Source organism: Notothenia coriiceps, unplaced genomic scaffold, assembly GCF_000735185.1.
Source record: "Notothenia coriiceps isolate Sejong01 unplaced genomic scaffold, NC01 NC01_scaffold00037244, whole genome shotgun sequence".
NCBI lineage: Eukaryota > Metazoa > Chordata > Actinopteri > Perciformes > Nototheniidae > Notothenia > Notothenia coriiceps.
In genome coordinates this window covers 6,528,747-6,554,628 of record NW_011369945.1, presented here as the reverse complement: position 1 = coordinate 6,554,628, position 25,882 = coordinate 6,528,747, and the positions used below count along the sequence as shown (strand labels likewise).

Sequence of the window (25,882 nt, the reverse complement as noted above, 5' to 3'; positions counted from 1 at the left end):
TAGCAACAATAATAATAATAATAATAATAACAGCAATAATAATTGGGAGGGGGGGCCCGGCTGTTCTTATGTTCTCTGAGTGGAGGCTCACTTTCCCACACATTGAAAACCCCTGGATTAGGAGATACACGGGGCCAGTGATAATTGCGAGAAGACACATAAAGGGATTACCACTTGTTGTGCAAACCTGTGTTCTGGAAAGACAATTAATGAATCTTAATATGCCATGATGTGCTTCATATAAAGACACTTAAGTATTTGTTTTGTATGTTGAATTATGTACACTCAGAAACCATTGTTGGCATAAAAACTGTAGTGTCCTTAAACATAGACGCATTTTATAATATGATTTTACATTCTTAGTATAGCTCTCTGAAAGGAGATGTCAGCGTTTGAAAAGCTATGTTTGCATAATGTACATGTCAATGTTCAAGTGTATCCAACTCTTAAAAAAAAAGAAAACGTAACACTTCCTGGTTTTGTCAAAATGATACACTTAAACAACCTTCCACATTATTTTCATGCACCTCTGTGCATGCCGTCCCCTGCTAGAGTGTTGCTGTATTTTAATGTGCTGGCTGGAAGCTGTGGAAGTTTTTTGATGTGTCACAACTAATAATGTGGTTCATTACAGTGAGGATAACCTTATGGTTATTATCTAGCCTTTCTCCTTTAATTGATGCTTTGAAGTAGCACATGAAAGTCGTTTTGTGTGTGTGTGTGTGTGTGTGTGTGTGTGTGTGTGTGTGTGTGTGTCTCACAAGCTGCATTTCGTGTGTGTGTGTGCAAAATATTGCCTGTGTGTTCCATAGTGCCTGAATGTTTTCTCCGATCAGCTCCACTTTCAGAAGTCCTCAATCTTCCCTGCAGACAAAACACAGTGATTACAGCTGTGGGTCTGCAGCCCCGAGGCTTCTCTACAACAGGCCATAGCTGATCTACTGCCAAGTCAGAAAACAGTGTGTGACAATATTTTTGAATGCTGGGTGAAAGATTTACAGACAAAAACAAAATACAACAATGTCACACATATGTCTATTGATCCATCAAACTAAACATATGTTATCTAATTAATCCTCTTTGTCAATAATAGTAATAATAATAATAATTGTTCATTATTATCAATTGCGAAACATTTAATAAAAAAATATTGCATTACACAAAACCATAATTACATTTATCCTAACATAATTTGTACCTCCCGTGCTTCCATAACTTTAATTTAAAAACAAATTATCCTCACCTGTTTTTTAAACCAAATAGGTGAAGAGCTACTTTAAAACACAAAACAGTTGAAAAATAAAGTTACAATATCGACCTAGTCATACATTAGCTCTGAGGCTAGCTATGGGGCTCTCAATAATGTGTCACAAGCTGCATTTCGTTCATTACAAATCAATATCCCCGGGTTATAATTTCATTTCTAATCCCACACATTGTCCCTGCTCTGTAAACCGTCTCTCCTCTTAAAAAAATGTATGATGCTTGCCTGAGTTTTCTCATTACAGAAGACAGTGAATCCTTTGTACAAAACTTTGCCATGAATTTTTCACAAGATTTTTTTAACCATGGGCACTGAGGAAGATGAGTAGCTGCTTAGTGGGGTGTACACACTCAATTTGGACTAAGCCAAGCACTTGTGTGTGAGCATGCCCCCGTTTCAGAAGAAGAGGGGCTTGATGCCTGCTTGAAGAGGCTGTTTTTTTTACTCAAGCAGTCTTCTTAGTGAACACGGTCAAAGTTCAGTGGAGAGTGCAGTCATTCTCCTCAGTTAATGATGAGGAACAATATTTATTAGTTTGTTCAGAGAAGTATGGCAGAGGTTGAGAATGCTGCCAGTGTTGACACATTGAGGCAAAGCCGAGCAAACATCAATGCGATGAGGGGGGGGGGGTTATCCCAGCCACATCCAGTCACATCCAGCCATGCCTCTCTTGTCTGACTGAGAGCTCCAGCAGCAGCTGGTGCTCTGCTTCTCATTGCTCAGAGCCCATGTGTGGGCCCGCCGAGCTGGAGCTGAAGCAGGTTATATGTCTTAATTGATGTTCCCCTCTACACACAAGCTACTCTATTTTGGTTGTGATGTAACTTTCTACCCACCCTCAATCCCATACATTATTTTTGTTTATACAACTGTTTGCCACTGCACACACTTTTATATGTGTTTTATACATAAATATGTGTCCCCGGTGTGTCAGGAAACTCAAAACATTTGTCAGAAAACAAAACCCGCTCTCTTTTTTCCCTCCGTACCCAAATCTCTAAAAACGGGGGAACAACAGAGCTGATCCAGATTTGAGTCCGATATGACATCATATCGGAAATGTGTACCCACGGCACTATCATAAACTTTGCTATCAGAAACAATGCACGACTGTTTCTGACATAATATGGCCTTTGTTTAAATTAGCAAGCATCGCTAACACTCAGAGCTAACCTGTACTGGAGAGTCTTCCGGTAGAATTCTGAGCAGGCACAAGCCTCCTCTTTTTTTTTTTTTTTTTCAAGCTAAGGATACAGATCAGCAATTTTCTAATAGGGCTTACATAGAAGGAAATGAGGGATGTCTAAAATGCATGATCTGTTTGGTATTTTGAGTAAAACACATCATAGACATATATATGTACAGTATATATCTGAGACCCATAACATATGCCTAAAAATATCATAAAAGGAGACCTTTAAAGCAACTAGAGATCATGGTCTTGGTTAAACACACGTTATTTCCCTAAAGCTTTGGTTGCTTAAAGTTAACCAAAGATACATGTGAATGCCAGCCTAGACTCTATGGCCACCATCCTCATTGACAAACATAATGTGGCTTTGGGGTGTGGTATTCAAATTGCTGTTTGCATTCAAAAAAGTGTTTCCTTTGAACATAAATTATACAGCTATTACCTCTGTCAGCACAACGTAATTGGGTAAGAGTGTTGCTTACTGCGCAAACATACATCATTTAATTACTGGCAACACACCCACAGTGATCCCAACTTTTTTTTAATATAATTTGTTATTTCTGATTCAGGTCACGTTCAAGTCCTTTCTTAAAACCAAGCAAAAACAGCTTAGGTTCTAGCAGTTACATTTGCCGGTAATAAATTCCGAATGGTTCTCTGCAGCCTTCCTTTGAGTATAATCTGTTGATACTATTAGTCTTAACCACACTCTTTAAAGCTTTGATTCAAAGAGTCTGGGGACATGTTTTCATGTTTCCTGCAGCACAAGCATATATTTTAAGGAGGCTGGTTATTTGCGAGTGTGAGCGTCTTCTTTATTATATGTTTTGGAATTGTATTGTTGAGACCCATAAAGGGAAGTGACATCCATTGTTATAAGTGATATAGTAAAATAAAGTTTCTGTATAATTTATGTGCTCAACCATAAAATAAATGACACTTCAAACACGTAAGAAGGAGGAACACAAATGACCCTACCTTCTTTCACAATAATGCTTTGTTGACTGATGGCTATGTCTAAGGTGTGTGCATTTACACACACCTAATTTACAAATGTTGTGAGCGGCTTGATAATGCTGCTTTTATTTGAGACACACAATTTAAATTGAGTGTTTATTTGCTTGTGGCTCAGGCTTTTAGACAAGCTCCTTTTTAATTGGGATGGGAAGTGCTGCTCAGTAAGTAACAATAACAAGTGTTTTAAATGTGGACACAATAGAAAAAAAAAGTATGTACCTTTTTTGTTAACTTGATCACGCTAAAATAATTGTTTGATGTGTTTTGCATATTAGACTCACTTTTTCTTCTTTTTGAGATTTTAGGATTCAGCGTTGTGTTCAAAGCTACCTTCATCTGCAAATCACTCAATGCATTCATCATTTATCAAAGGGCTTATTTCTTCTTCCAGATATATTGACAATACAAACCCTTATTTCAGTCTTCCTGCTGTGTTTTCCTTTTCATTTTAGGATTGCTTTTATGATTTTATTTTATCAGGACACAGCATGAATCATCCGTTTCTGGAGAGACCCTGACCTTTTAAGTCCCTGTGAGGCAGACAGTAACAGACTGTCTTAAAGCGAGATCCACTATCTTTTCCTCGATCGAAAATAAGGCGCAAAGTAACTGTGGAACTGTGATGCATGTACTGACAAACTGCAAAGTCAAGCCTCACCTCAAAGAGTTATAAGTATGACCTTCCAGTTTCCTCTGCTTCAACATTGTTGTGCTGCAGTCAGCTTACCTGCTGAGAGCGACACACACTGAGCGTGAGTTTTATTCACTGCTTATGCCTCCACACTGACTGACAAACAGTTTAACAAAAAAATAAATGAAGAGACAGTTTATCTTATCAATGTCAGCTTATAAAAGAAAAACATGCAAATGTCACAAATAAATGAAAAGACAAAAATAAGGGAGGCCATTGTTTTTCATACTCTATTTTGGCAAACCTTTGTGGATGACAGCTGCCATCCCTGGTGTTACCACTGCACAATATGTTAGCTAACAGGTGAGGAAACAACATACAGTGGGGGTCCATTGGCCACTGCTTCTGAAATTACCGTTAAAAGGCAAATGTAAAATTCCTGAGATGTACCATTTTCTTAGTGGCTCTAAATTGGCAGGCTTACACTCGATGCTAGGAGAGTACCAATAAAATAATATAGAGGTGAGTGTGTAAACACTGAGTCCACTTGAGTACAAGAGCCAAGTGGTGCCTTGTTAAGCCTCCCACCTTCTCAAGTCCTTTCTCTCCAGCATAACAGGTTGCAACTCATACATTTAGGTTGTAAAATGTGTCTGCAGGGCTTATTATTGTGATGCCCTCTGTAATAACTTTTCAACATGCCCGTGCTGTTTATGTGTAATATGATTGTGTGTACGTGCTTTTAAAAATACACAATGCGACAGAAGACTAAAACAGTATTGATTGGGATTACTTTGGATGGGCAAACAGAGCAGTGGCAGGAGACTGAAACATGAGGGGGTAATGGGTGAGAGATGAGGCTAGCTAGACCACTGTGACACGACTGTGGTCATCCTGTGCCAACATGAGATACATGTGGATATATGGACAGAATAAATTAAGATACATGGTGTTATTCCTGAGTGTTAGCAGAATATAGCCCAATTCATTATAACATAAATCAGACTTGCAAATGTATAATTTACACACATAAAACTTGTTCTTAATTATCTTTATCTCAATCTTAGTCAGTGTTTCAATGGATGCAGTTATGTTGCTAGCTGTTTCATGTTAACTCGCATACATTTTCAATATATTTTCCTGCAAATACAACCCAAAGAAAAATGACTTCTAAAATGCTCTTGGAGCCTCTCAGATGCTGGCTCGTGCATTACAAATGGCACATTTACATACTCTCACTTTTGTATGAATCCAAATGCCAGTTTTTATTGTATCTGAGTTGGAACTATCTTGCTTGCTGGCGTCATAAATGAATGCTGAATGCAGCTGTGCCTTAATGTGATTACAGTTCCTGACCTATGTGGGGACTAGACTTGCTGTCAGCTTAAATTACTCGCAAGCACATTGTCACATACATACAGCATGAGTATGCATATATTCTATAGTATGCACCCATAAGCTGACATTTAGCTGTAAGTTTAGTGCCCATAAGTCAAGATAGTGTGTCTAGCTTAGAGTTATAAAAGCCACTGAGGCCATTTTAAGTTCTGGTAGTCATCTATGCACACAAATGCAAGCAGCAAATGAGAGTAACCTACAACCTCATGCACATATAGTATTTCTGAACACAAGAACATTCGAGCATGTGCACAGCTGTCAAAGCACACCATCATATTCTTAATAAGTCACGGTTCTCTCTCATAATGACTCTGAAGCGGTATTTGTATACACACAAGCTGACCCGCGATACATGGTTCCTCTCACAACTGACTTGCCCTTACACACTTTTATTGATCCTCACGCATGTATTCTTATATGTGTGTTATTCTAGGAGAAGCTACACTTAACCTTTTCATTTCTAAAGGTTTGAAAATGTTCTTAGGCAGATGCATTAGGGTTGCCACAGTTGAAAGGTAGTATGAAAGCAACGTGCTGTATATCCTTTATACATAATGAGTAATAAGGGTACCCATGCAGATTCAAGCAACTGGCAAGATCTGCCCAGCTGAAGTGTTTGTGAGGAGGACTGTATAGGCAGTTCAACTCAATGGATGCTGTACGGTAGCTAACCTCTATATATAATTTATTGCACAATCCATACACTATTCATTTCAGCCGTCTTGGCACTGCCATACATTCTGGCACTCCTGTAGAGGTACCGAGACAGGCATCCAGCACATCATTCACCCACTGTGTATGTACTTACTGTTTGTTTGTTTGGCTTCTTGTTTGTCTGTATATAAATTTAACCTGAATAAGATAACTGTTTGCTTTTTCTATGTACAGTTATTGGCAGTGTTAACGCCCTGGCAGCTGAAGCCACATTTCTCATTTCTGTGAGAATCAATCTTGACCGGTATATTTTTTGTTTGCTTTTATTCAAATGGTTCCTTGGCCTGCTTGTTATTAATCTTGTTGTGCTTTACCACAGCTAATTATAAGTTGTGCTCAGCCAGCAGAACTTGAAGGCAACAGCTCTTGTTCGACTAAAAACATCTAATTTAGCCAATCCAAAAGAAAATACACAGGTGTTTTGGAACCACTTATCTAGCAAATATCTATTCCCATATATTTCTCAAATGTTTTGCGAATAATAATTGGCAGTGCACCTTCAGTCTTTCAATATAATAAATATATTTGTAAGATGCTCAATTTGAAACTCAGATTTATTTTCATGTTTAAGCCATAGTAAATGGGGAAAACAAAAAACGATAACTGAGTACCCTGAGCAAAAGATTCAAAAGAGAAAAAAATAAATAATAATTCTTACTATAATAGATGACTATGAAAAAACAGAAAATAGTTGTACTCGCCATAAAAAGACAAATGTATCATTCCTAACCATTATTATTAGTTGTTGTGACATAATTTCAAATGCATGAGTGCATTTCCTTTAATACTGTTAAAGCACATGGCTCCATCTGAAAAATACATTATAAATCAGTTTAATGTATTCAAATGATTCATTTAATCAGAAACAATTATATCTACAGTACTCACAAATTGGTAAGAATTCCATGGTAGAGTTTCTTGCGGTCTTTGAATCTTATTCTATCATTTTAGTAGATATGGTGAATCATTACCTGCTCGTGCTAGTGTAAAATACAGTATGTCAAAGTACTATGATAAATGTCATGTGGCCTCCGAATATAACCTAACCTATCAGAAGATGATTAGCTTTTGCTATTCAGATTGAACTCATCACCTCACCTCCCTGCTATACCTCAACTAATCCATGTCATTAGAGGAATGATTGTATAACCATTTCCTCTACTTTTTTCTCTTTCCTGTGTACTTTCTGACATCTCTAGTATGAGTGTTTTACTCCTTGTATAACAGCAGTCACTTGTCACGCTGTTTTTCTTACCTTTCCCCTGAAACCCTTTTAACACCAAATCACTCTTGCTTCGGTTTATAAATGTGACATCTCATTCTCGCTTCCTCCAACACTTTTTTGAGCCCTTTATTTTTCCCTTTCTCTGTTTTGTCTCATTTTTATTTATGAGCTCCCTCTAACTTTTCCTGTCATTAGTTCTTGTGAGCCCATTTCTGCACTGCTGTATTACAATAACACATTCATAATCATTGAGTTGGAATACAGGAAAATACACATTTTGAAACTATTACATAATTAATCAATGATTAAACGTCCACAGTTTATCACAATTAATAATTTCCCCGATGCTAAATGAGCCAACTTTTTATTAATATTATAATTCAGTAAAGTTCGGTACATTTTAGCCATTATTATACCAGCAAACAACTATTTGCTATGAAAGTGGATGGGTCCTGAGCAGAGAATAACACTCCCTCTGTGTGTGTTGTAATCTCTTGATTCTCTATGTTGGTGCCGTGCATGCATATTAGTGCATGTGAGTCCTTCTCCTTATATATGAAGGTTGGCCATCCCTGCATTTATCCGTAAGAGTGACCTCCCCATATATAAAGAAGATAAATTACAGTGGCCATTTCTCAATCTCGAGGAAACTGGCTTCCAAGCCAATATTTCAAGGATACTACGTCATCGAGTGCCGCCGAAGGACTGTTCCAATCTCCAGCATACTTGGAATTCCACCGCGTCCTTGGTTTGGGGGTAATTTCGAGGCTGCACATGGGTAGACTTTGCATCCTTAAAATCCCCACAATGCTTTGCGCACGGACCAATTTCCCCAAATCTGTGGCGGAAAATGTAAGGCGGGGCCTCTCATATGACGCACACCTGCACACTTGCTAGCCTGTTCCACTCTTCGTTTTCCGAATGCCAGGAAGGATTCTTGCCTAGCTTCTGAAGGAAGTGACTCGGAAGACATCTGCTACCAAGCAAGCATCCTCGCGATTGAGAAACGGCCAGAGTGTTCGGCTGAAGGAAATCTTCCAGATGTTTCTCCACCAAATAATTATGTTCTTTGACTAAAGGGCTTCACAAGAAGAGAAAGAGAAGATCAGAGTCAACATTGCCCTGCATTTTCTGAAATGATGGGGGTTAGAAGAAGAAATGGCAAAAGTAACCGCATTTTTTTACTCAAGTAGAAGTACAGATACTCGTGTTTAAAAATACTCTGCTAAAAGTAATGACTAAACTTCTTTACTCAAGTACAAGTAAAGAAGTATGGGCTCTGAAATGTGCTTAAGTAAAAAGTACACATAACTTTGTGTCCTTGGGCAAGACACTTCACCCCAATTTGATGTATTCACTTTTACAGTACATGTCTGGTATGTGTACTGTAATATGTAATGTAAAGCACTTTGATGTAAATGTACTTAATTACAGTAACAAGATATTTGTACTCCACTACTTCCCACCTCTGGTTGGATGGGGGTCGTGGATGGTGTGGCGAGATAAGGGGGGGGTGATTTTATAATCAAAGAGTGTATGCTTTTAAACACAGAAAAACACGCTTTTCTTCATGAAGGAGAATGTTATTGATGACAGCAGGCGCATTTGCCTTATCAAAAGAGAATAGAAAATAAAGGTGAGTGTGAGGAGAATGTAATGGATAAAGCATATTTCCCAGAAAGTATTGCACCTTTTCAAAGTGTTGATTGGAGGTAACCATGGTACTTATAACACTTTGGAAATAGCTGCGTATAAAGAAGATAGCTTTTTGGCATGGAAATGAGTGTTTTGTTTGTATTCAGTGTTGTAACAAAACAGATGGTTGCAAAGCAGATAGACAGATGTGCATATGAAAAAGACTGTGAAATTATCTATTGACATCGGAACTGTTAGAGGGACTGTGAAAGTGAAATTGGTACGGCCCAGTAATTACGTTTTGTAATACCGACATGCTGGAATTTAGCCTTACTGTTCTGGAAGTGGATGTTTTTTCATGGCACTCAGTTTGGAGAAAAGTAACATCAAGACAAAGGAAAATGGACTGCAAAGGGAAGAGAAGCAGTGAAATAGAAAATACCCAGGGCAATATTTCTGAAAAACTCTTGCACCTTGTTTCAGATGTATTCTTGTGTGTGTTATTTTTCAAACCTGTGCCATAGCCTGGAAGAACAATTCACCTGTCATATGGATCACACGCACGCACGCACGCACGCACGCACGCACTTACGCACGCACGCACGCACACACACACACACACACACACACACACACACACAGGCCCCTTTTGTGTCACGATAAATTCTGCTTTATCCATTTTGTACTTGAATAGTCATGCGTATAATACCTATTTGTATTCTTCAGCTTTAATTATTAGTGTCTCTGAAATTTTGCTATTTAAAGAAGGCGTTGATTCTCTAACTGACCCGCCTTTTGTTCAAATCTACATGACAGCAGAGAAAAGGTGAACACATCACAGAAGATGTTCAAGGCAGCAGCACCAAATGTGTTCAAACACAAAAGAACAAAAGCTTCACAGACATAGACAGGCAGCAATATGTGATCATTTTATAACAAAGAGGGTACACAGTTGCGACTGTAAGTATTAAACCTCAAATTGATTTGGATGTTCACTGGGCTGCTAATACACTGTGGCAATAGCTCTCTCTGATACATATTTGACATTGTGTTGCCCAAGTCAAGTATTTGCTCAATCTTTTCCATCATTTAATCAGTTTTTTATTTACCTCAGAAATCAATGTATTTATTTATACTGCACATACCTTTTTTTGGATTGGGATTATTTGTTATGCTTTGAAATTGCAGCCTTACTAAATATGCTTGTATATCTTACTTGCAACAATATGCACTTGTATTTCATCCTTTAGCTAAAAAAGATTCCAATATGTTGCAGGTTAAAAAGTGCAAACATAATGGAAGGCTAATTTATGCTCTGATTGTCTGTGTGCCAATATGGGCGAGCAATGAATTGGTCCTTGACCTGCATGGTGGCAACCTTTTTGTGCTTAATATTTACAGAGTTTTATTGCAAAGTGAGGGCATATTTTCCATTTCTATTTTCATATAGGGGCTCTTTAGGGTTATTAGTTTAAAATAAATAGCCAAAGCTAAGTTGTTTTGTGTTTTTTTGCCACACAGAAAATGTCCTCCCCACATTCACTTAATCAAAGCCACAAAACGTGATCCTACTTCAATTTTAGGATATTCAATATTCTTCATTGCCCGCTTCCGCCCCTCACTCTCCTTCCCGGCTGCTGAAACCCTCATCCACGCATTTATCACCTCAAGACTGGACTACTGCAACAGCATCCTGTATGGTTCATCATCCAACATTCTAAATAAACTACAATACATCCAGAACTGCGCTGCCCGCCTCCTCACCCACACCCGCTCCAGAGACCACATCACCCCCATCCTTCAAAACCTACACTGGCTCCCTGTCCATCAATGAATACACTTCAAAATCCTTCTGCTAACACACAAAGTTCTCAATAACCAGGCCTCCCCCCGCTACCTCACCGACCTGATCCACCACTACACTCCCTCCCGCAGCCTTCGTTCATCAGAAGCGAACCTCCTCTCTATCCCCACACGAACCAAGCTCCGAACCTGGGGGGACAGAGACTTCTCCATCGCTACCCTCACCCTCTGGAACTCCCTTCCACAACACATCGGAGACTGCACCGACCTCCCCACTTTCAAAACACTGACCAAAACACACCTCTTATGACTAGCTTTTAATTTGTGAATTATGCTGTGTTGCTGTTTTAATATCAAACCACTGTAAAGCGTCTTTGAGCACCTGGAAAAGCGCTTTGGAATAAAATGTATTATTATTATTATTATTATTATTATTATATATCCTTGCCTTTATTCCTTGGGTACAGAAGGATATTTTTCATTGATAACTCCCACGGCCCTAAATGCTCCTGGTTATGTCGCTGATATGTCAGTCACACTTAAGTTCAGCCATGGATGATTAAGTGCGGCCCATTTTCAACTTTGGGTTATTATTTTCTCCTGAGGGTGACCAAGACTTTACTAAAAAGACTGTAAACATGGTAACTCTCAAACTTGCAAAAAAAAACAGCTCTCGCTCTCTTCTTTCATTTATGATACTTTTTTCCTCTCTATCCAGTATTTATAATTTGGATCATTTTATTTTTTATAGCCCTGCTGTTTTGATTTTTGATTTGAAAGCACTCTGGCGCACAATTGTTTGAGCTTTTAATAATATGATGCCACACGTTCTGTATTCCGCACCTCTGTTCTCAGATTACATTTATCACAATTACTCATATCAACTCAGCATATATTATGACCAAGACTTTAAGCATACGTCAACATTTGATGCTATTTATTTGTTTGAGCTTTTGCAAGATCAGCCAGGTCTTGATTGGCAATATTATTACCTTTTCACTGTGAGGCATTTCCTTTTTTTTTCTCAAATCAAAAAGCACTTATTCTCCCTCTCAAAGTTCTTCAGGGTTCAAGTCAGAAGTGAAGACTGCATGAATCACATTGATGATTTTTGCGAGTGATTATTTCAAAGGCAAGCCACATGGGATTTAAAGTTCAGGCAAGAAGCACCTCTCCAATTCCTATCTCAAGGACTGCAAACACAAACATCACGTTCTGATGTGTGAGCCTGTGAGGAATAAACACCTTACATTTTCCAGAAAAAAAACTTTTTGGAAATGATGCCTTTATTGGTGAGATAGGAGATGATCTGCTGAAAATAAATTCATTGCGAAAAAAAGGTCAGTATAGTTGCAATAAATACAATGAAATGACAGAATTAGAATATATCATGGACAAAATAAAGTGTTGCTTTGATTGAATAAATGAAGCCATTTGTCCATGAGATTAAAACAAATAAATGTTTTTGATTATGTTTGATGCTGATTCTTGAGTCCACAACTGTGTTCCTTTTGAAAAACATATTAGTTTGTCTTGTCTGTTTCTCTCTCAGTCTCATTTTACACCTCTCTGTGCATGTTATAACACGATGCATAAATTCAGAACCAATTTTACACCACATTGCCTTGGCTCCGCTCTCCAAACACTGCCAGACTCTCGCACTCAAACTCCAACTCGCCTCTCGACCTGCTTAAGTGCACCAGACCAAAAGAATGACTACAGATTTCCATACCCACATTTTACACCGGGTTAATAGAACTTTTAATCATGTCTCAAATCTTTATGGTGCAGGCATATTTTCACGAGCTAAGACTTAATGTTTATAAAGTGAGGAGAGAAGGAAATGTTACCTGCATTGCGCCAGAGTTGCACAGGAATTATGACCGTGCAAATTGTTCAGTGAACAATGAAGAGAGAATATGTTGCTCTTTTGTTGGCAATAAAGTGCTTTTAATGAGGGAGGTTTGACTTTTTAAAAACTTGAATAAGAGAAAGCTGAATGTCCCTTATGTAAGCCTTGCTATTTTTAAACTGTAGGCTTGGATATAGCTACAAAAAATAAGTGTCTTGTCATTTTTCCTTCAGACACCTGGAATAAGTAAGTAGGAGTATATAATTTTTACTAATATATATTTACTTGTTACACATTCAAACCTTTAGCAGATGATTGATAAGAACAGGCAATGGTCTGACTTTGGTCAAATAAATTAATATGCAACTCTATGTAATATCCAACCTCTATAATGGCTACCTTTTTAAGATCACGTATCATGAAAGCCACCATTACCAACTGACAGCACTTAGAGGTCTGAGTATGACTAATCCCTGTAGGGATAGGGTCTCTTCCTCTTACAGTAGTAAAGAGTACATATTTATGAGCCATTATCAACTAACGTAACATGATATGGATAAGGGTTTGACACCACACCCATTCTATGTTTCCATGCTTGCTTTTAATTTGCTGTCAACAGAAGGAATATTTCTCTTCCAAGGCTCCTTTATAGTCAAGAGAAAAAACATTGATTTTCTCTCTGCCCATTATCCCCTTTCCACTCTGCAAGATTAGGAAGTGTAATCACTGTGATCCTGGGGATTATACAAGCAAAACATATGTACAACCATGAGGAAATGAATGGATGCTATTAGCATAGCCATTTAGGGTGTGACTTTTGGCTGAATAAAACAAATACAATAACAAACATATTTAACAGAAACTCTCTGGTGCACCCCTAATATCAGGCTTAGAATGCCGTTCAAAGCCATCCGCAAACACTTTAGGTTATTTTAGATTACCTATTTATCCATCAGTGGCTTTACACCTTGCACATCCCAAGCAATTATCACTTTGAGGCAGCCCCTTTGCATTTAGCATGGATGTGTGTTTTGATGTGGAAGTGGCAGCGCCGTACAAATAAAGCCTCTTAACTCTCATAGCCTCACTCTAACTCTCTGACTTAAAAAACAGACACGCACACACTCTGGGGATGTGACCCAATTTGATAAACAAATTGATCTCCAAAGACTTGGTAACAATGGACAAATTACCCACACTGGCCAACAGATCAGCCGTGCGGGAACAGCATAGTGTGGAGAGCAGTGGCCTTCTTAACATCTCTATAGATGTTGAAAAGCACATGAGGAGGTAAATGGCTGCCACATTACAGAGGACAAATGCATTGTGTTGTTGTTGTTGTGTTTCTGTTTCAGAACCACATATGGACCTTACAAATGAGTCCCCTATAATAACGACAATTACTTCTTTCCCATCCTCCAACTACAGCATTACAATAACCCCAACTCTGGTTTCTAACCCTTATTTATTGTCAGTCATCTGTCAGTCAAGGAAAAAGGGCAAAGCTATTTGAAAGGAGAACATTTAAAAAAAGGATAATAACTCAACAGCATACTGGTATTGTGTCACTGCTTTTTGGTTCACAGGAGAAATATTTTTATACTTGCCCATACTGAATTAGACCAATGTGTCACTGTTATTGCCATCTGGAATGTATACTGTTGTTTAACTAATCCATGTTCATTTGAAAACGCAAAAATGAACTAATGACAACATTGTGCATCCATTAACTGGATTAGGTGCTCTGAATGGTTAGCATTTTAAATACTTTGACTTTTAATGTAATCTGAAGTCCATCACTCTCATGACTAACCTGTGTTGTTACTTTTATACAGTCTTGTTCTCACATACTAACTAACTTGTGTTTCTTTCTTATGCTGCTTTTATGTGTTATATTGTTTTCCATACTAGTTAACAATGTAACATTCAGACCTGTAAAAAATATGGTATTGATTGACTCTTTCTCCATTTTTCCCATTCTCCTCCTCATATCTCACTGCCAGCGCCTGGAGGTGTGTTTGGTCCTCAAGGGGAATCAGGCTCTGAGCCCGAAGACGACAGCCAGATGAAGTTTTACACAGAACAGCACAGAGGACGAAGGCGCAGCAAAGGTGAGCCGGAGTACAGATGTACCTTTTTCTGTATTGTAATAAATGTGTTACTTTTTGAACACATTATCTTCCACATTGGGGTACCATCTTACCCACTGCATACTGCTGAGAAGGCAACAAAGCCAAGAAGTAATACAATACGATAAAACATTTAGAAAACAAATATATTCCACCCGTACTCTGGTTAAATATGAGGCTATAGTTGAGTGAAATGAGGCCAGACACTTCTGGTATCGTCAGCGTAGCTGGAAGTAGGAAGGAGTCATGCACGTCCCCTGTGGGGTTTGAAGTGCGGTTTCATGGCGCAGCTCAATGACACTCAAAGCAGACACTGCATATGAGCTGATGTTAATGAAGGCTCAGTAATGACTAAAGCTGAGTCACATTACTTTGATGAGATGCATGATTTTTTTTCTTCGCTACAGTATATAGTATACAATTAGTCTCCAAGTTGGGTTTCAGAATAGTGATTGGAAATAATTAAATCCAAGTGTTTATGTTAATCCTCTGTCTGCAGTTCATTATAGCACTGTATCAGATGAGGAGGAAAAGTCATGCCTCATATATTTATCTGATTGTTATTAATAATGATTGCATCTGTCTGTTCCTTTTGTGTTACTGTTGTAAAGGAGAGATACAGTGTATTAGTTTGCGTCTTTGTTTGACTTGACTTGACTTCTATTTGTTAAATGCAACTGCAGAGGAGGAATTTGAAAGCAAGACAATATCCTTGATTCCCGTGTTTTGAAATTACAGTTTTATGTCAAAATTAGTCTAGACTATTCAAAAAACATTATTTTCAATATGTGTTGTGGCAACCCCAAAGATAAAACAAGTGATAACTTCTTGGCAAAGTGAAATTCATTTGCGTTGTATAGTTATTAAGAGATGTGCCGAGGTAGAATAAATAAATAAATGAAATAAAGGGTTTTTCTGTGTAATTGTGTTTGCTTAGTTATAAAGCCTCGATAACATGTTGCTGTTGTACTTTAAAAGGCTGGTTATGTTCTGCCAATGATTAACATTCAACACTGAAATCTACATTCGTAGTTCTCTCCTGGAAAAAAATGCTTCAGGGCATCCAGTAACCACAGTTATAACTAGATTTCCAAGGTTGAAATGTTCCTAATTTGAATGAATTAAGTTCAGAATGACTTGCAAACAGAGTACCAAGGAATTATGTATCGGCTGTGGAATTTTGGAAATGCAATTAATCACAGATAAAGCTTAAAAGAGCAATAAATAAATAGACTCTATATTTATTTGTATTAGAACAAAGCTCATGAATGGGAAAGAGATTAAACCTATGACCGTGAACTGTGTTAAAGTTATCGCCTGTGTAAAAAGGCTGTGCTTTCTCTGGAAGATGGGAAGGGGGAAATAAATGGAAGGAATAAAGTGTACGTTAAACATTTATCTTCAGAGTGGCCCTGTGTTGTATATGCATTTTACTTTACATTCACTAGTGTATTGTTGTATGTGTGTTTCTGTGAGTGTATGAGTGAATTGCTATAAAGTAAGTGTTTGCCATCGTGAGCATACATCCTTTTGTCTACTCAGTAGGCTTTTATAGTAATTGAGGGACCCTTCATAAGCCCAGTAACACCCCCACAGCCCAAAGGGATTAGCAGCGCTTTTGTTGGGGACAGCTGTTGTTCCTGTCCTTTCAAAACATCGTGATTGTACAAGACGTGATTGAGATCGGGAGGGTAAATTATCCTAGCATTCTCTCCCTGATTTTGACCTTGAGCTGCATTTTGTTTCTTCCAAACTTTGAATTTAACTTGCAGAACTCTTCTTTTGCAAGTCATAAAAAAAAAGAAAATAATTAAATGTTTGCAATTCAATCAGTTTGATCAATTGTATATTTTGGTCAAATATATGTGGTTGGAAAATGTTAAACATCTGGATGTGTGTGTTCCTCCACTGATCAAAACTCTAATATGCAAATAAGCAATATTTTTGAATTACACTTACACTAATAATTTTCAAATAGTGGAGTTTTTGGCTTATTAAAGAGAAACAAGTCTAGGCCTATAATAATACTGACTTGTAAAACAAACCTGCGTAGTGCAAGATAAACAACAGGCAGAAGCTGTTCACACATTTTCTGAAGGCGGCAGCTTTGTGTGATATTTGTACCCAGTTCATATCTAGTAAGAACAGTGTTCCAAACCGGTGCTATCACATCCAGAGCCTCTTTTCAACATGTCGAGTCCTCCCATGATAAATATCCATAGACAGAGGTTAAACGGCTAATTTAATTCCCTGTATCTAGCTTGGAAATGGGAGTCCTGACAGAGCCAAAGGGCAACCAAAACAACCAATCTATAACCCTGTCAGTGGCAATAAGATCATATATCACGCCTGCAAATGATTCTGGGCTGTTATGCAGCAGCTCGGGTAAAGTTATCCTTTATTTACTCAGGGCAAACCTGAACCAGCATTAGATTAATGTATCAGGTGTACAATTAACTGCATTTACAATGATTGAGGGTGATTCAGCGGCTGTTTTCAACAAAGAGCAGTGCTTTAGTAGGGGGTTTAGCTTTAGGTTTGTTTTATCTGCTGTGTGAAAAAGTATTTTCTATGTAGGATGTTCAGACACAGTAATCTGTTTGAGACCCTGATCAAAAACAACAGGGCTTCTGTAAAAACTGTTTACCTTTTTTCTCTTTCTCTGCCTCCAGGCCTCCCGCACAGTCCTCTAAATAAGGTCACCCTGACGTTGATAACCATCAGCACATGTGTCATTGCCATTGTCTACGCCACGCAGGAGTCCTGCCCCCTGACTGTCAAGGTTACCCTCCATGTGCCTGAGCATTTTGTTGCAGATGGTAAGTTCAAAACGTTAAACCGTGGCGGAATATTCAACTAATGGAAACTAAAGTTGAAGGCCATTAGCCTTCTTGTTTTTCTACTGCACTATTATTGCTATACTTTTTTGGGGCACACTTATTTTAAAAACATTAATAAGATACAACAAACTACAGAAAAAGAAAGGAAGGGAAACAAATAGTTGAAACTACAAACATGAATCAGAATGAAACTTGGTGAGGAAGACTGTGGAATTACTTTTGTACTTTTTAGAGCCCAAGGCAATGTTGAATTGTGTGTTAAATGCTAGAAAAGGATACATATTTGTATGGCATGTTATTGTAATGTCATGATCCGTCAACAACTATTTTTGTATTTTCTCAGATACAGTCTTCCTTCAAGCAGCTTAGCAGAGGTGGAAGAAGTACTTTCATCTTGTCCTTGAATACAATTAGAAGTACCAGAGTGTAGGAATACTCTGTTACAAGTACACATCCTGCATTCAAAATGTGACTCAAGTAAAAGTACAAAAGTATTTTCATCAAAATATACTTAAAGTACCCAACATTTCAGAATAATATATATGTTTTTATTATAATCACTAATGCATTAAAGTGTTATCAAATCTGGTAAAGCTGCAGCTAGTTTTAATTACTGTGTATACTGCAGGGTAGATTGTGAATTGGGACTAAAGTCTGATTTAAGTGTTGATTATATTTTTTACATTATCATCCAGATCTGCAAAGTAACTAAAGCTACAAAATAAATGTAAAAGTACACCATTTACCTCTGCATTATAGTGGGGTAGAAGTACAAAGTAGCATAACATGGAAATACTCAATTAAAGTAAGTAACTCAAGTAAATCTATCTAAATCTACTTAGTTACTTCCCACCTCTGCATACTGCAATAAGCATTTGTCTATCACACACTGTTATTGAGTGGTGAATGATATTTTGTGTTGTTTTGTTGTTAGAAGAAACATGTAATGCACCAGGGAAAGCTTTGCATGCTTCCCCTGTTTCTATTTACAAATGGCTTGCAGTAAAATCTCAACCCTCTCAGCCATGATTTGTGGTTTTCAATCTCGATGCTTTTCAATGTCACTGCCCCTTCTGCACGACTGATAAACTACAAAAGACATCCATCCAACAAAAAGTTAATCATGTGCTGGAACCAAAAGAATGATCAACAATCAGGACAATAACGCCCACACACTGAAAGCCCCCAATGGAAAAACAATGATTTATTGTCACCACAAACAACTGGATGACTTTTTGAGCTATCAGACTGATGAAGAGCAGTGCGCGCAAACGAATGATTGCATCTTTCTTTGTTTATGCACAGAGAGCGTTCAGTGAAGAGATTTAAAAAAAGATGTGACCACATACATTGGATGGAGACAGGAGATGATTTGTCAAATAAATATAAATTCAGGATAATCAAGTATATCGGTGTCCAGGCAACTGCCTAGAGAGTGTCTTACTGAGTGTTTGAAATTCTTCTTCGGCCTTGGGATGATTGTAAATTGGTTCCGTGTATTGGCAAGATACCACAGTATAAACCTTGCTGGGAGGTAAGAGAAGCCAATATGGAAAACCTGCAAGGGGTTAAGTGAAGTAAGAGGGGATGAGGAGCTGAGGCAATTTGACTAATGATTGCCATATCTCTGAGAGCATTCACGTATCAGTCGATCAGGTGCTCTTGCCGCCAGGGCCTCATTTTTAGTCCGCCCACGCAATTTGTATGACACACACACAAGAAAAGCACAACAGTACACACTACTTCAACTTCCGCAGAACTCTTTTATAACATGTGCAATTAACAGCTGTAAATATAATACGTGCCAATATACTGCAAAAGTCTTAATGTTTAGTGGTGTGGATTTATTTCCAGAGTTATATTGTTAAGTGTTGGTGTTATGATTAACTCCCACATTTCTATTCCATGCAGAGCATTACTGGATTCTTTCAAATCATAATAAAATGTTTGCAAGTCCCTCTCTTAGAAACAAAGTTATTCAAGAGAATTTCTGGCACTCACATTTTCTAATAAAATATGTTCATAGGTTAGAAATGAATGGGTTATCCCGACCTGTTTCGTGACTCCGGTACAGACATTCTTTAAATACAGTTATAATGTCTTAATCTGAAATGATTCTGAGCTGTAATAAAAACATTTAAATGGACTAAATGAAGACAAGCTTAAGTCAAAATGGAATCTGTTCACAGGGACGTCACCATAGTTGAGATTTATTTGAGGTTTCATGATTCTTAATGGCAAATGTACATTTCAGTGATGTTCCCTCACTCTGTACTCAGCTCCCTCTGGGTATTTTATCAGGTATATGTCAGGGTCATCTTCTGTCATAACACCTGACAGTGTGACATCACCTACTGCAGGCTATACTCTCTAATATCTCCGTCACTTCAAGACCCCTTGACCACTTGTTATCCTTTTATCTGCTGAATTCTGACAGCATGACATAAAGCTCTGCAGACTGAAACACCCTCTGTGAAACCTGGCAACAATTTTGGCTATTTAACAGGCATCAATTTTGCTCAAGTATTAGCCTCAGTGTCAAAAAAACGGTCTATTGATGGGCTGTCCATTGCAAGCTATGTATTCAACCGTCAGTCAGTTTGTTGTGAGAAGTATTATGGATATTTTTGATTCCTGTATAATTATTATTGATTGCTTGTTTTCTGACCTCCTCGCCTTTGCTTTACCGTATCTAACTGGGGAGGATTTTGAGACATGGAGAAAACTTTTCTCGAACATTCAGATGCTCTTTTGAGGTGACCTCTGACTAGATGCTCAGTTCTTAACCATTGACGTAAGATGTAAAAAATGAAAGGTAGGAGTTTAATGATATTCACGATCACCAGGAATTTCATTATTTAAATTTGAATTACTCTATGGCCTTTATTTCAGTGCCACCTTCAGGATACACTTTACATTTTAGAAACACTAAAGCTAAGACACAGAACGCCATCTACTGTATTTGTTGTGTGTTTCAATATAGCATTTCCTCTTTGTAAGCAGGGGTGTTTTACTTTAGTTGTTCCTCTGCAAACTTGTGTATACTGGAATTGGACTCAGAAAACCAGAAACCTGACACAGAGCAGATGTGATAAAAGGCGGCTTAACCCATTAGTCTGCCAGGCATACACTTGGCAGCAGTCAGGCACACACAGCAAACACACAAATCCGACAAACAAACAAACAAGGCAATCCAAACTCGTAAGCCACATATCAATATGAGTTAGGTCAGGACAGCAATGGCCAGGCATAGAAACTAAAATGCTATGGTACGATAAATCATGAGTTACGGCAGGCCGAGGAAGAGTGCGTATATTGTTGCTAAAATGTGCCAGCAAACCTTCCTGTATGCAGAACAAGGTTTTTTTTGTTGTACTTTCCTGTAAAGAAACTTCTCTTCTCATCATTGATGCAGTGTAATTTTGATTGTGCGTGTTCTAGTGGTTTGTCAGCGAAACTTAAAAACAGCATGAAGCAAAATAATAATATAAGGTATTTTATTCACCGGAACTTAGGTTGATGAGTGAATCCAGAATGGCAGGACTGTACAACAGCAGCTGTATCATGTGTCCAATGTTATTGATGAAAATGCTGCTCAAAATGTGTGTTCTCAGATAACAGGGATATACACACAAAATAGATATACTGTAATGCCAGGGCCAGTTTGATTTCATGTAAAGTCCCTCACAACACATTAGTAATAGTATCAGAGTAATAATCTTCGTCATGTAGTTATGTGTCTATCCTGTTACTCAAACGCCATGCCATGCAACGCAAATATAAAAAACAATAATCCAGCAACAACAAAATAAGAAAATAATTATGACAGTCAGCGTAAAAGACTTATTTTGGTGGTAAATGTTTTCAACTTGTTGGATAGATAACCAACTGCCAGATGTGCCGTTTCTTTAATTATCTCCGTTGCCATAAAACAGGTGTGAGATGTTTTCTACTTCAAATGTGTTCCCAAATCAATTAAAACAAGGGGTTTCATCTAACCAAATAATTTTCCCCCAGTCTTCTTCACTCCATTCACAATATGCACAGTGAAATTGTCGGCAATCAGCGAACAAACTGCTCAGGAGGGGTTTCCTCCCAGATAAACCAACCCATGATCTAACAATTGCCTCCTCACTGCGAGAGCTGAGACCGTTACATTTCTCCTCTCCTCAGCAAATGAGAGCTCCTGGCAATTCTGTTCCCTAACTGCTGTATTGCAGGAAAAGGCCTGATTATGCTCACCTTTGGTCAGCCTGTCCTGGAGGATGCTTTTAGGAATGCCATTTAAGAAGAGTTGTATGTATTTTGACCTTGTTGGCACTATGGTGGATAGTGGAAACTTAAAGAATAGCAACACAATCCATTGTTTATAAGGGAGTTTTGGTCTGTGATTGTTCAATGTTTACAATATTTCCCGATCAATTTTAGATCATGACTTCTGTGAGTGTGGAAACAAGAAAACTGTATTTACAGCAAAACATCTAAAAAAAAAGTCTTTTCTAAGTTGTATTTCATATCAGGAACAAAGAAAGCTCATTTATTGAAACATCTTCATTGATCAATCTTTTATTACTTAATAATCGGACAGACACTTTTGCACTTACTTTAATCCACTCTGGATGTGCAGTTAAATAACGTCTAAAACAATGCAATATGTACTTAAAAGCAACACTACAGGGTTGTTTGTGGTCTAGATGAGTGTCTCTAGTCGTGTTTGCCAGGTTGTCGGAAAATAAAACGTTCAAATATCGCTGTATTTTTGGAAGGCTCTTTGGGTCAGACTGTCCCTGTGCGACTGTTGACTGTCAAACAAAAAGAAGCAGCCGGTGATTTCAATTGTGTAGGAGGAGGCAAATGGTTATTTATTCGATCAGGAATTTGGAACAACTCAAATGTTAAGAAAAATACATAAATGAGCCTTGGGATTTCCTTGCTTTTTCTGCATGGGTTGTTTGATATCTCTCCTCTGCATAACACTGCAGGGCATTGGACTTTTCCTGTGACTCAGATTTGATTACCGGCTATTGTCTAAGCTTTTCCATCCGCACTAATCCTCTCTTTAAAATAAAGCCTGGAGACCACCCTCAAAGGAGTTCCCCTCATAACTCAGATTACATTTGTGGATCCCATCTTTATGTCCTTTTCTGTTATTTTAAGTACATTTCTACTTTGACACAGAAATGTTTACTTCAACCAATCACTGCTCGCATAATATAGCTGAATCTCTGTGTTCAGTAAAGGGCTGAAGCACAATCTCCTCTGCTCTCTTTGCAACTAAAAGTCTTTGGCATCAATTAGGGATAATCTTGTTCAGTGATCAGAGTTTAACGATTGGTCGGGGAGCAGTAAGAAAGAAAGGTAAGGCAGCGTCAATGAGCATAGCATTTACTGATTGACTCGTGGAACTCTTTTACCCCCTCTACTGCAATTACCAAGGAAATCCCATAAATACATACGTTATAGGTCTTAATTTTCTCATTTAAATTCAGCCCAGTCAGGAGGGGGATTGAAATTACAGTGAAAACAAAAGACAAAACACTCTCCAATTGATTTTGCAATATAACCATGTAAAGAGCCTTTCAAAATGCCAAACAATTGAGTCTGTTTTAACCGTTTTATTGTTTTTTACAAGCTAAATAATTCCGTGTTGTGTTTTTTTTTTCAGGAAGTAGTTTTGTGGTAAGCATGGGCAGCTTCCTGGATGTTTCTAATTGGCTAAACCCAGCCAAGCTAACTCTCTACTATCAGACCAATTCGTCCACACAGTGGGTGCTGGACTACTGCGGCCAGAGGACTACCGAGCCGTGCGAGCAGATTTGTGATCAGGACACAGGTGAGTCCATTAAAACATGCATGGCATTGAATCACTTGAAATTCTATTCACTGATATGAAGTGTTTTTCAAAGCTATGCTCAAGCCATGTTCATTATGTTGAGATATGAAGGAAATACTGGCATTGGATACCTTTTTTGTTGTGATAATTGCATTGTGCCAATCCCCAGAATGAGGAGAAAAGAAGCCAGCTCTTCTTAATTAAGGGTAACCTTCATAAATGTCTGAGATATCGGAAAAAGTCCTTGGATGAGCCTGATGGGACTGCTGTTTGCAAAGTAGTCAAATCATTAATAGTTGGATATGAATGTGTTTAGTTATTACCACCAGCCACAAGCATATCTCTATGTACCTTTTACAATCTTCTTTTTAAGTATTTGTATATTACTTCAATTGAAATGGTACAGTATGGTATACGTTATTAGATTGTTTATTCACAGTATATCTCAATGATTACTCTAATTGTGTTATAGAAATGCAGTTTTAAATGGTTGAATGACAGGGATTTTTTTTGAAGAACCTAATTTATTAACCCTCTTTTAACATGATGTAACACAAACATACACTTCACACATGTTAGTAATAATGTGCGGCCTTAATCAGGAAGGTGTCAGGTAATTATTGAATTTACACTTAATACACCAAATCAACACGAGTTAATGGAGCAGATGTCGGCACACAGAAACAAATTCAAACATTGGAATTCATGATGAAGACGCGATTGGCTGAGTTGCCAGTTAAGGGCCCACACAAGGGCTGCTCTTCATGTATATGTTACATTAGTAATTGTGACAGTGTGTTGAGTGAACGTTACACACTCCCATTGCTGTAGTCAAAGCATAGTACAACAATCCAGGCAATATCATAATTAGCGTGTGTGTGAAGTCCTCAGTGCACGTACCCTTCCAGGTAAATAATCACCAGGCTCCACTGCAGTCTGCATACATCCAGGTTGTACAATGTTGGCCCTATTTGTGCTGACATTAAAACTATTCCTACAAAAGCTTTATGATCTTTATCTTCCCTTGAGTGCCGTAACTCCCCTGTGTGTTTCGGGCCCATCCAGATAAAGTTTAAGCTCATTAGAATGGATTACATCTGTAATGTATGTGAAATGTATGTCACCCTGGTCAAGGGCATGTTAAGGGCTGATGCATAATGTATTAGCGCTCCAGACACTCAACTAAGTCAGCACACATGAAGATGCCAAAGATGGAGTTGGCACTTATCGGTTTTTGGATGCTGAGTGTGCGCATACACGTGTGAATATACTTCCATCATTCCCTGCACATTTATTAACTGAGAGATATGTAATGGTTGTAATTCTATCTGAGTCATTAACTCATCCGGTCGCCAGCACATTCGCTATTTTTAATTTATTAGTACTACGGTCAGCAGGAGTCTCCTTGTCTCTCTCTATTCATTTCGCTTTTCATGTGTCCTTTTCAGCAGCAAGATCATTTGATCAGTAATTGCCCTCAAGTATGTTGTATCTTCTCAAGGCAACCAGATCCACTCTGCAGTACAAATAAAGGTGTTCTTCGACATACCTTTCTATTTCTGTCGCTGTCCTCTACCCTCCATTATATCACCTGAACAATAGCACACACACACACACACACACACACACACACACACACACACACACACACACACACACACACACACAGCCTCCCTGAAACAAACTATTTTATACAAGCAAATTCATCGATGTTCCAACAATAGGGTGGAGTATTGGCTGTGAAATGTAAAAGGCTAAATCACACAGGGAAGTACTGCTCTCTGTTCACTGCAACTTTCAAGCATACTGCAATCCTGGCCACAAAAAGCAATGTCAAAGTGTGTGTTTTACCTTTTAACAAGTGACAGGAAAACATCTGCTTGGGAAAAATCTTGTTCACACACAAAAAACGTCCAAAGACAGACACACTCATGTGGTTTTGGCATTTAACTGGCAGGAGAAATATCATAAATCGTTTGACAATTAACTATTTTGTTGAATTGCCACAACAATGCTGTCTAGTTTACCCTTTGTAAGATAGTGAAAAACAAAGATATGACACTATGTCCCTAGTGGTTCCACAAAGATACTTTTACCATGTGTTTTGTGCATCCATACTGCACATACATTGTTAAGTTTGGAGGTTTAAAAGGAAATTGCTAAATAAATTAAGACTTATGGATAGCCTACTGATGGGCATTGTAAGTTATTTTCCAAAAAACTAAACATATATATTGCAGGTGATAGAGAAGTAGAACACAACAACACTATCTTACAAATATAGCCTCATCCACCGAGGTACGGAAGTGTTGCAGCAATGTCAGCACTCTTACTTCCCGTGGGCATGAT

General features: G+C 38.1%; 1 protein-coding gene across 1 annotated transcript in view; it reads left to right on the top strand.

The window, feature by feature from the left end:
- The window catches only part of LOC104965235 (astrotactin-2-like), a 102,775-nt gene that overhangs the window by 4,141 nt on the left and 72,752 nt on the right, over nt 1-25,882 (top strand). The window contains exons 4-6 of the mRNA XM_010794194.1: nt 14,735-14,842; nt 17,533-17,679; nt 23,366-23,533. Of these exons, the coding sequence (XP_010792496.1) occupies nt 14,735-14,842; nt 17,533-17,679; nt 23,366-23,533 (423 nt within the window). The remainder of the gene's footprint in view (nt 1-14,734; nt 14,843-17,532; nt 17,680-23,365; nt 23,534-25,882) is intronic.